Genomic DNA, 12,752 nt, shown 5'->3' on the forward strand with positions numbered 1-12,752 from the left:
CCAGTACACAACTGGTACTTAATTTATCAACCGTGAAAGGATGAAAGGCAAAGTCAACCTTGGCAGAATTTGAACTCAGAATGTAAAGACAGACGAAATACCACTAAGCATTTCGCCCAGCATGCTAACGATTCTGCCAGCTTGCCACCTAATGCACTCACATTATCAAAGATTGCTGGCCTTGTGCCAAAATTTGAAACCAACGTTAATTTCTGGAATTAGCACAAGGCCATTGATGTTTAGAAATGGATTGTAGCTAACCAAACTTCAGTATGTGACCGGTCCTTATTGGATCAAAATCAAAGTTATATAAAGCAAGGCTGAAACAAGGTCTCTACAGATTGAAACTTGAGACAAAAGGGATTTAGTCCAGCCTGCTACTGTTTCTGTCATTTCCCACTTCCCACCTAAGTCACTTCATATAATTTAATTTATTTTAATTTATTCACTGGCTGTAAATATTATATTTAGAAATTAATGCTTTTAGAGTTGTTTGTTAGCGATTTTTTTTTTTTTTTTTTGCTTAGAATGTCAGTGTAGTTGTTTAACAAATTTTCCAACAGTTAATAATTAGTATTAGCATCCAGTTAAGTATCTTGAACTCTGTATGTGTTCTACTGCTGAAAATGTTACCATACCTTTCTGAATTTGGTATCATGCCAGATGTGGCTTACCAGATCAGTTTCACTGCATAAATACTAAAGAATACATATCAAATTATCTTTCTTTTCACTTCTAAAGCCTACGTAGAATGCAACCAGAGTATACTATCTCAGTCTAGATATTTTTGTTTTTGCTTTGAATTATAGTTGTTTCAACACGTGCACAATTCACAGGCAAAAAATGGGCAGTAATTTCACCAATGTTAATTCTTTCCCAATTGCAATGATCTTTTAGAATAGTGCTTACCTCTGGTTTTTCATACTTCAACCATTTTACTTCAGAAATCAGATACATCCACCCAGTTTCTTAATTCTTAACTGCAGTAAACAGTTTTATATACCAATCTATCTCGTGTTAAGAAATATCATGTTTGAAATAACTCTATGCTGCGATAATGAAAATGAAATCTTTTTCATTTTCATTTGTTTTTCTAAGGTGTAAGTGATGTGAAGCAGTTGAATTCTTTATGCTACTCAATTTAAAGCCATCATCTGCTTCTTGGATGCTTTTAATAAAGTCCACTTTATTCCAAATTTTTCAGACCAGATAAATTACCCTTTGAAGCATAAATCTGAAGGGTATTAGCCACATCAATTTTAACGGTTTGTGAGGGCCTGCAATTGTCAGAAGCCCTCCCTCTCCTCTCCTTAATAACTTACTTGACACAAGTGAAGTTCTGCTTATATTACACTCACCATGTGCATTACTTGTCATTAAAAGCATAGCAAGAAGGAGATGAAGGAGGGGACAATGCTGATCCCCATCCCCATTGAAGGGGATCCTAATTTTCATAAAACATATGTCTATTAAAGTGGAATGTCAATAGTGTTTTTGGCCCTGTACTCTGGGAACCCTTGCTAAACTATACTGCTAGTCAGAGCCAGTGCTAGGAAGTGTGGGTTCAATTTGAGAATAGTTAGTGGAGGTCTTCTACTCTACAAAAGATTAATGTTTTATGCTTTGTGTAGCACGCCAGACCCAGCCAAAAAAAAACGTTGAGGGCTTAAGGCTCTCTATCATTAGTCACAATGATATACAAAATATTCATTATGTTCTCCACTCAAGCGTGTGTGCAGGGGTCCAATTTGAACGAATTTGTCTAACTGGCTGAAAGTGGGTCTAGCAGTAGCTAGACATAATTTAATTTTAATGTAAGGTATGAGTTATAGTCATCTAATTACATTCATTTCGGCTCACTAATTACATTTTGCCACTATCAATTTTTTTTTTTTTTTTTGTAATTTAAATGTATTAATTCATAAGAGATTTTTTTTTTTACCCTAAATTTGCAAAATGCTACCAACAACTGTGAATTGAAACACTAAATGTATCATAAAAAGCAATTAGTAACAGGTGTAAACATATACGGATATCGATAGTAGATACAAAGTTGACGAGGGCGAAGTCTACTAATTTTACATCATGAAATACAAAGGTCTTTTGCCGTCATTTCAAAGTGGTACCTGAATATTTCATAGCGGAATAATTTCTTCTTAAATATATCGCCATGTCATCAGAAATATATGATGTAAGTTTTTTAATGGTTTCAGTTTCAATTTTTTACTTAACCATTTACTGTAATTTTAAAACATTTTATTATGCTTTTTTTACATCCTTCGCTGTTTATTTTAATCCATGTTGATTAAAACGAATTTTTCAGAATAAACAACATGAACTGGAGCAAATCTTGCACTCCAAAATTGCCTTTAACGTCAATTCTAAGAGGTTGATGACATTAAACTTGGGCATTTTGTCGAAAGAATGTCTAAACTTTTGATCACAGACTATTTCGTTTAAAAGAATTTAAGCATATATGTGAGAGAAATCAAAGTGCTTTAAGTTTATTTTCCCTTTTCCTTTAAATTATCAGAATTTCGCTCAAATATAATTTCCCATAGTAATAACCTAACTGTGCCGCTACATGTAAAATATACTTTTATATCTTAAGTAACAAACACTGATAAAGGTTATGAACACTTCCTTTTCAATTATATCTCTTATAATCAGTAACATTGCTGTTGATTCTAAATATAATACTTTGATTAAATCATTTTTTTTTCTTCGTCTTGCCCTTAATATTAGAAACCAACTTAATGTCGAAAAAAATTAATGCAAAATTTACATATTTTCTAATTAAAAATTACAGCAGAGACAAATTGTAAAAGTTATGGCACTAAATGAAATGTTGAACTCCACTGAACTTCGCCTTTTTTCCTTCGACAGATAATTTCGTATTTTAACACTTCTTTCTCCCTCAACAAGTTAAAAAGATTTAGTTTAACCACTCCCGTTTTTTTTGTTTTTTTTTCTAAAACATTCCCCAAAACAAAATATGAAAAGTATTAAAGTGGCCTTTAAACGCCCTAGCTTTTTCCTTCTTTTAAAAAAAAAAAAAATTGTTAGTTTTTGAAATAACTTTTAAATGTTACACACCCACTTTTTCCCCCCTTAAACATTTACGAAATACATAGAAACCAATTTCTGAAATCACTAACTTTTAAGCAGTTACAAGAAAGATAGAATTAACAACATATTACACTCTCTGGTGATATTGATTCTCGAAGATCAAAATGAGCCAGCGCTCGATCGATTAGAAATAGCAGTCAAATCATCTGGAACAACTAGTAAAGATCACATTATTCACCCTGCCCGGCCTGCGAAATATTGTTCACGGACATCTGGGAGAACTTCTAGCCAGTGCTCAACCACCAGACTCATACGTATAGTATACAGAAAATCAAGATCTTTTTATATTATAGAACTGCAAATCCATGAAATAAAGCAACAATTACAAAACACAACTAAGATTTGGAAAACACCAAGTAAAATGACAGCTCATAAATTACTAAAGGAATTCCCTCCCTCGGGCATTGAGAAGTCCTTTTACTGAAGCGAAAAACGTTATTGTAGAATCCAATTTCCAATTAAACGATTTTACTTCTTCGGTTTATCGCTATGATGAATATCTCTTCACGAAAATCGCCAGTGAAGAATTCATCCAATTGTTGTTGGTTCAGATTAGTAGATACTTCAGGACATACACTAAGTGCAACGGTTGAAACTTCATAGCTCACCGTCTGTGTAGTGGGGATCTCAAGAGCTAAAACTAAAATCTGCTACACATACTCAATAGGAAATTGCATGTCTGTGTATGTTAGTTTTCGAAAAGGTGGTTTCTTCGAAAGGTCGCAACACTAATTCTGGCAAATCGCGGTCTAATTTTTGTGCATTGATCAGACATCAGAGATCAGTAGTTGCCTCATGAAATGACCAACTAAACACAATTGGCAATGAAAGACAGCTGTAGTATTATTGACTGGATTTAATTCTGCCGTGATAGATATCTAACAGCAGTGAGATATTTCCGTCCAAATCTTGAGAAAATAGGCAAATCAGGAGTTACAGAAATTGATTCGTCTTTATGTATCACAAACGCCACATTAGAAAAACAAGATGAGGTGCGCCTGAAAGAAAAATGGTTTTCTTATTCCTGTTGAAAGCAGACGCACGGAATCTCTTATTCCGCTCGTTGAGAAATGGGTTGGTTGGTTGGTCCCAAATTAATCATTTGCTTATACACGTAGATGCATTTATAGAACCTTGAAAGAGATATAATTTGATCATGGAGTCGTTTAACAATTCTAGATATTTTGTGAATCGGTTAATTGAAGCGTTTACAAATGGAACGGAATCCATATGGTCGCATGCAAAAGACAAATTCAACTCTATGAATGGAACAAACCGTGATATCGCGGAGATTTGATGACGAATCCTTTTGACAATTTCGGAACCAAGTTGCCACTGCAGTTTATCCTTTGTGACATTAAAACTTTTTAGAGCGATCTATTATAGTTTGGTGGTCATGTAATGACAACAAGGTGAAAGTGGGATCAATGAAAATGAAAAGAAAATCATAATTGTTTAATGATCTGCAATGACTAAAAGATCGTCAAAGAAAAAATAACTTTTTGGGGATCTTTCTGATTTGACGGGCAACACTTTTCATTTATGTTTTATGTAGTGTTTTTGGTACCGAAACACTTTCAAACTTCGTATACTTGTATATTTTGTGTTATAGAACAGATAAAAAATTTTGTATTCGAACTTTAACATGAAATAACTTGCGATGTACAATTTTTTGTTAAGGAGGCTAAGAGAAAAAGTAGTTTTATATGACACATTCTACCAGTATCCCAAGTTTGAAAGTGTTTCGGTAAGAAAACAAGTGGTGCCCGTCAAATCAGAAAGAAGGCTTTCTCCTTAAGCAGACAAATAGCCAAAAAAAAAATCACCACTAGAATCTGTCAGTGTTAGATATACATTAAAGCTTAATTGGTACTTGTTACTACAAATATACGTGACGCTTTTGGTTGTTCACCATTTTTCGTCGCTTTTATTGGACTTACGGAAGCGAGAGAGAGAGAGGGAGCAGTATTTGTCAGTTGTACACTGGCTACATAAACAAAAGCACAAAATTGTCTGACCTCTCTTGACAGAACGCAATCTGAACAAGTTGTTAGCTCCGTCTCTCTCTCTCTATCTCTCAAATTACATGATCTTTCTCACTAGATACTTATGGAAATGACTGAGAATGCAACTGATTAAAATTTAACGATGCTTTAATAGCTAGTTCGATATTCAAATGTTTCAAATTCAAATACCGTCATCTATTTCGCCTTTTATCGGAAATCAGAAAACTAATTAAGATTCAATTGATTGAGCTATTTATTTTATACATTAAAAGCATCTATAAAAAAAAAAAGACAGAAAAGTTCTCTTTTATATTGCCTATCAGCCTAAGTGGTTAATCAACACGTACTTACTTCTACATATTCGTAAAATTCATATTTGAATGAGGCAGTAATTCATAGAGAGGACAATATCAGTTTTCTATTACCTCATCCATTAAAACAACGTTCGAGTTAATGTATGTTATTGGGGGTAGTGCTGTGCATATGAATGCGCTCGGAAAGTCATTGGGGTTATTCATATTTTCATGAAAAACAAGTTCTTTTGGTTCACATGTCTAGTGTGATCGAGAAATGTTGCTGAAATAAAAGAATGGAAATCAACAAATGTAGTCTGTAACCTAATGAAATCGATATACAGCAAATCGATGTCCTGTTCAACTGAAATTTGTTTTGTATTGACACTAGCTGAAATAAGAATAGCAAACAACCTATTCTACTTATTCCTTGCTCGGAAAGGGGTGCTGTAAAAGAGAGAGAGATGGGGAAGAACCAATGCATGGCAGAGAAACTACTTTCTCATTAGTCCAATCAAATGATGAGCAACTAAGATTTCACTTGGTAGTATGGGAGCTGCCGCGTTATCCCCGCTTTTGATTGCTTGTAAACATCGAAACAAAATTAATGTTAGAGCTGGTGAGAAGGAAGACAAACTGGTTGAACATGCCATGCATATGTGCACAAGACACAAGTGAATTTGCATGATGTGTGAACGAAATGCCAGTGAGTCTATCCAATGTGTGTGCATCTATAAACTTGTAGAAAAGTGATTAAGAAAGGGTTATGATGTTTTAGTATATGTACAAATATGAGTTTGAGTTTCTGGCTACTACGTGTTCTTTGTTGAAAATTGAGTTAGTTTGTAAAATGAAATAGTTTAATAGAATTCTGTATTGAAAGCGCAGCTGCGAAGTGTGGTGAGTTTTGGTAACAATGTCGAGGTTACGGTAATTAATTCACGTTGTTCTTCATGTGAGCTCATGATGATAACTGCTAACTGGAGCGACGTAACCGTTGAGCTAGTAAACATTCTGCAAAGCTGTATCTGGGGATTCTGTAGAAACAGTATCTTGGTTGACACATCATATCTGGTCTGCAAACCATTCTAGTAGATAAATTTAGACCTTAACGACATAGCCTCTCTCTAATATAAGTTGCTGATAGGTCTGAAAGATGGTTAAAACAGCAAGGTCCTCCGAGTCATCAGGGTGTTATCAGTGAAAAAACAAATTTCTAAGATTTAATAGGGCTATGTGGTCGAGAATAGAAAATTCACAGCTGTTTGACTTTTTGCTTTAAAATAATTGAAATATCACTTCCGTCAAACTATATCAATTTTTTTGTCGTTAATTAACCAGCAACTGTCATTCAGTTATTCACATTTTTTTCATCTTTACATTACGTCCAATTTGCTTTCAGATGAAAATAAGTAAATGAATAAATAAATGAATGACTAAATAAATAAAAAGAACGAATGAAGTAGTTTTGGTGAAGAAACATGAGTTGGTTTAAACGAATAAGCAAAACCAGAATAATGGAATAGAAGCTTATATATTCTGGAATGCTTTGCTTCTGTAAACGAGTATTTCCTGCTGAAAAGCGGAAGTTGACATTCTGTTTATGTTGCAGGCAGACGGCGCAATGCTGAAACCTAAAGTTTTAACCGAAGTTCTCCGTCAAGTGAATACTTCTGGAGTTCAGAGTACTTTGTAAGTATATTTTTGACTAATTAAATAGTTTCTTTTAAATTATTTATACAAGAAAAATGGTTTTAGCATTTCATGTCCATTTCATGTCGAGTTGTCATTTCTCTTTCCCGACATCGTCACTGATGTCAATTTCTTATGCTAATGGATTCTTCCTCCGTGTTATTTCAAATAATCCACACACATTTCAACCACCTCTACCGTTTTAATAATTTATTTCCTTATTTTTTATTATTCGTAAAATGTTTCTGAGAAGTCATATGCTGAAGATCTATTATTACCAGATATAGTAGCCCTTAAGTTTTTGGTTACAAAACCTGAAGACACCTCGTACACGCTTCAAGTGTTAGATTGTTAGGAGGCTTTCCTAGATTTGTCCATTTCTCGCTAATTTAATTACCAAAAAAAAAAAGAAAAGAAAAAAAAAGCAATCTTTTTCAAGCATTTAAGCACGTGAATGTCCCTTGATGCTTTTTAAGTTTTTATTCGCTAAATTTTTTACAATTGATATTTTAGTTATGAAAAATATTTTTCATTCACATTTCCCTGTCTTGAAACTGTGTTTAAGATTTCTCATAATTCCCCGTGTTTTGTAACCAAAACAATTAGATTGTTCGAAATTTAACAATTGCTAATTAAATTCTGTATTTTATTTCAACTAGACCTTTTTTTGTCTCAGTGTATATATGGAGTTTGCTACGCAGGAAGATTTGTCGAATGTGTTCTAACTTTTTACTTTAACGTTTCCATTCCCGAAAGTCCATTCCAATCCCGTGATTATTTTGATCACTTGGCAGAGGTATAGTTTCAAAGAAACCTATATAAATTGATCATATTCTGTTTTCGCCCCGTGTTCCAGGTCATGTGGCGTTTCTGTTCGTTGCTATTTCTGGATTCGGTTGTTATCTTATATTTTAACTGCGAGTAACATATGAACGGAACGATGACATAATCTACTCTTCTAATTAGTGAATGGAAAAATATATATCACAAAAGCATTTCTTCGAAAAACACTCATTAATCAGTAGTCGGAGTGAAAATAATACCAATAAGACCGGTAATTCCATTGTTTGTCGATTTGGGTGTGTGCAGTCATTTGTTCGAATCACTTGAATAATTTCCGCAGTTAAAACAAAGCATGTACTTGAATTATAAATCTCTGTGAGTCTATGAAAAATTACTACTATTGAAACGACGAATGATCTGGGCATATATATTTAAATGGATTTTATTTTGGACTAAGAATCGAACAAAAGTAACGTTAAAGCGAACGACGGAGTTTCAACGTGGTAACTCGACCTGCTAGAAATAGCAGCTAAATTTCCGTCAATTCATACTCTAACGTCATAACGGTGGAAAAGGCACGTTATGTATTGTTATCCTAAGATACATTATTCCTGAAAATGAACCGGTGTGTTAGTGTCTAGAAAGATTTTTAATAATCGGTTTGCTGAATCAGAGCTAACCTCGGGCAACACGACTACTTGTAACTTCTTTATTATAGCCTCTGTTTTTCCCGTCACCTTCCATCAAAGAATTGAATCCATGTCTAACTCAGCAAGTTCATTTACTCTTTTAAACTCCCAAAACCTAACGAATCCATTTCTTTCATGATTCTGTTATTGAATAATGATCGGATTTAGTGATTCACTTGTGAAGATTAATAACCAAGAAGGCTTTTAGTTAAAAGTCAACACCTCTCACTTGGAATATTCAGGATTCGGAAAAATAATCCCTTTGCAGTATAAATACAAATCAAATAGTTTAAAACTATATTGTTAGGTAAAGTCTTCAGTGATTTGATAATGCTAATAGCAAGTTGTACATTGTCACAAAGCTACAAATATGAGACAGGGGTGGACTAAAGGGGCACATGCCCCACTCAAGAAAAGAAGTGTGCCCTTCTAAATAATGTTGTTTTGCCCTTTTTTCCTGGAATTGTATTCCCTTCTGACCTTGTGCCTTCCCTTCGAAAAATTCCTGTGATTGCACCTGTGAGAGGAAGGTGTAGGTATGTCAACCAGTCGTAGTACTTGGCCAGTTCTATTTTATTAAACCCCAAAGAAGTAAAATTCAAATCTGGTAGAGTTTATTTCATACAAAGAACAAAACTTAAGACTGGGGTAACCATGTATATCTCCTCTACAGCAAGACACCTGTTTTTGTGCCCTTGTTATACTTCTTGTTACTTGGCATGAAGCCGTCCTCCTTCAATACTGCTCCTCCTCTTAGTTGAGGGAGCTTTGTCTTGCAAGATATATGGTGACCTCACCGATGTTGGTACCATGTAAGAAGCACCCAGTCCACTCTGTAAAGTGGCATTAGGAAGAGCATCCAGCTGTAAAAACCATGCCAAAGCAGACATTGAAGCATAGCTTATCAGCTCCTGTGAAACCATTTGATCTATGCCAGTGTGGAAGACAGACATTAAATGATGAGGAGGAGGAGGAGGAGGACGAAGATTTAGTCTGAAGTAATATTTTTGTTAACAGAACAATGACAACATTTAACCCTTCAGCATTCAGATTATTTTGTCAAATGTAACGTTTAATTATTGACATTGTTTTGAATCAGTAGCTCTGAGATTTCAATGATGTGTTTGCTTATTTTTAGAATGGCATTGTAGGGTAGGCAGGAAAGATCAGGTCTGGCTTGTTTGAACATAAAGCTAGTAGAATATTTGGGCCGAATTTGGCTGGTTTAAATGCTAACAGATTAAATGTTTTTTGCTTTTTCTGTTATGATTTAACTCTATGTTTATGTCTTTTCAGTTTTGTTTACTTAAACGTGTCAGATTTCTAACATTGAACTTTGACTTGAAATTTTGTTGCTTTTCTTACATTAGAACTTGGTTTTCATTTAATATATTACACTGCACAATGAGTGAACTTTATGATGAATTACAACTTTATATGGAACAGGTCAATGAAGTTATAAAAAATTATAGTTGTTTATTAAAGAGGGAGAGAGTTATTAGATTAGATGAAATGCAGTTAGGTTTTTTGCCAAGAAAAAGTACTGTGGATACTCTCTTCCCAATGAGAGAATTGCAGAAGTACTTAGCTAAAAGTAAGATACTGTACATAGCATTCGACCAACTGTGGAGAGCCTTCTTGTGAGTGCCATAATAGCCATGTTCAGAGATATTGTCAGTAAGGTGAGAATTAATAATCAATGAGTGGTGTGTGCAGATAGTTTAACAGGGATCTGTTCTTGGTCCCCTTCTATAAATCATAGTCTTCCCAGCCGTTATTAAAGAGTTTAAGATTGATTACCCATGAAAACTCCTTTATGCTGATGACCTTACAACTGAATCTGTTGAATTAAATTGTAATAATGAAATTATTGTGTTCAGTTCTCAGATGCATTACAACTTATCAAAGGTGCATGTACAGTGCATAGGATTATGTACAAATGTCAGGAAAGTGAACAACGTATGGGTCATGATATACATGTGTGCATGCATATGGAGGGTGGGGATATCAGGTGTAATATCAGCGAATTTCAGGAAGCATGGAGGTTTTAAAGATGCCTGCATAGCATTCAGCAGTGAGTTCTGTGCCTTCTTTGGGATCATCAGTAAGTTAGAAAACTGATAGATCTCATCTTCTATCAGGGAAACAGCCTGACTCACCATGTAGAAAAGGAATAATTAGAAATTCCATAGGATGTGCCCAATGGAAACTATAGGGATTTAGTGGCATAAGAGGAAGCTGACATAGAAGGTTATCTTTGTAACTAGCAGATGGTCCTGAAAGAGATTTTCTCAAATGCCTAGGAGAATCCTTAGAGGTGGCAGACAGCTTCTGCTACCTAAGTGACCCAATTAGCAATGGTGGAGAATGTGACCTTCAGTAGTTTGGTCTTCTATACTTCTTTCTGAGGCATCTCCTTTGCCTTTGTAGCAGTGGACAATGCTGTGGCAATTCTAAGAAGTATTAGAGGAGTAAAAGAGCTCTGAGACAGTTTGAATGATAATGCAGCATGCCTACAGATCAAAGTAAAAAGCTCTTTGCAAATATTGTAACCGTGATGTTTAAAATGTTATTGATTTCTGCAATTTAATTTTCTTTTTCTCTCCTTAAGACTTCTGAATCAAGAAGGGGCTTTATTAGCCTATGCTGGCTATGCTAACAAAGATCCCCAAGTTACAGCAACAATTGCTAGCAATATTTGGGGTGCATATGTGAAAAGCGGAGATATGGCCTTAGATGGTGACAAATTGAAGTATGTTTTGTTACACAATGAGGTAAGGAAGCTTTATTTTTTTCAAAGAGAGCAAGACTTATTCTTTGAATATCAGTTCTACACATAAATTCTCATAACACACCGTATACATGTAATAATTTTATATTCACGAAAATCTTACACCAGTAAGCTACCAACAAAATATTGGGTTGGTGCATAATTATTGCAGCTTTTTTTCACCAAATTTTATTCGACAAAAACAATAACAATATTTAAGAAAAACATCTTTAAATGACGGTCTGACTGTCTGCGAAGCAAATGGGAAACGGTAATTGAAGTAGATGGTGAATATGCTTTGTAATAATCATTTAAAGATGTTTTTGTTGAATAAAATTTGTTGAAAAAAGCTGCAATGATTATGCACCAACCCAATATGAAGAATCTTTGTTAGAATTCGCCCTTTGGAACCCTCCAAAGTAAAGGATGGAATAGAACTCAACCTTTTCACACACACACACACACACACATATATAAAATTTTATGCTTGTGTTTCTGAGATCTGTCTCAATTGTAAAGTTCCTCCTTTGGTGCACTTGTAGCAACTAAAGAAACCATATTTCTATTTTTCAACCTCAGATATTTTATTTGCCACAAATGCTGGATGTTGTAAGTCTTCTCATTGGCATTTCTTGATTTTTGTAGGAAGGTAAAGTTGCAATTACCTGCGTAGGAAACTTACTTCTTTGTATTTATGCAAAAGAAACTGTAGATTTTGGAATGTTAAAAGCAAAGGTAAGATAATCTTTATTTCCTGTTATTCCATTCTTAACTGAGATAGTCAAAAAATATTGTTCTTTCTTTAGAAATTGGATTTCTTTTATTCTTTATATTCGCTTTTTCACTCACTTACTTGTACTCTTTCTCTCTCTCAGACATGTAAGGTTTACTTTCTTTATAGAATTAAACACACACACACACCTTTGCTTTCACTCACTAATTGTTTAATCCAGGATTTATCATTGAATTTGCCAGATTTTGTTTGCATTTTCTCATCTTGATGCCCTTCCTATCTCATATTGTTTATTAGTTTATATCAGTAGTTCTTGACTAGGGTTCACATGACCCTTGATGGTCCATACGAGATTTTGTCATTAAAATTCATCATCATTCAGTTCTATATTTAAGAGGTGAGGAATTATGTACATTATTTACATTTGACGGACATTTGTCCTGATCATGTTTGTTGTTAACACGTTTCGGCTGATATACCCTCCAGCCTTCAATAGGTGTCTTGGGGAAATTTCGAACCTGGGTTCTCATTCCTAAGGAATATATAATAACATCAAAAATACCTTAATTAATTACTTCTACATGCAGTTCTAGAAAGACATTTTCATACTCCAAAGTGTTAAGGCCGCATCCCCTCGTGAAAAGGATTAGCTTGTAA

The 12,752-nt window shown here is 34.4% G+C and overlaps 1 protein-coding gene across 2 annotated transcripts in view; it reads left to right on the forward strand.

The window, feature by feature from the left end:
• LOC106870689 (ragulator complex protein LAMTOR2) overlaps window positions 1-12,159 on the forward strand; it is a 16,816-nt gene extending 4,657 nt beyond the window's left edge. The window contains exons 1-4 of one of the 2 annotated variants that reach the window (XM_014916847.2): window positions 1,989-2,191; window positions 7,041-7,120; window positions 11,204-11,366; window positions 12,008-12,159. In XM_014916847.2, the coding sequence (XP_014772333.1) occupies window positions 2,171-2,191; window positions 7,041-7,120; window positions 11,204-11,366; window positions 12,008-12,106 (363 nt within the window). In that variant the 5' untranslated portion in view covers window positions 1,989-2,170 and the 3' untranslated portion in view covers window positions 12,107-12,159. Of the gene's footprint in view, window positions 1-1,988; window positions 2,192-7,040; window positions 7,121-11,203; window positions 11,367-12,007 lie in introns of those variants that run through there. The other variant, XM_014916848.2, reaches the window with a different exon arrangement.
• Window positions 12,160-12,752: the final 593 nt, after the last annotated feature.

The sequence above is a fragment of the Octopus bimaculoides genome, chromosome 17 (assembly GCF_001194135.2).
Source record: "Octopus bimaculoides isolate UCB-OBI-ISO-001 chromosome 17, ASM119413v2, whole genome shotgun sequence".
Taxonomy (NCBI): Eukaryota; Metazoa; Mollusca; class Cephalopoda; order Octopoda; family Octopodidae; genus Octopus; species Octopus bimaculoides.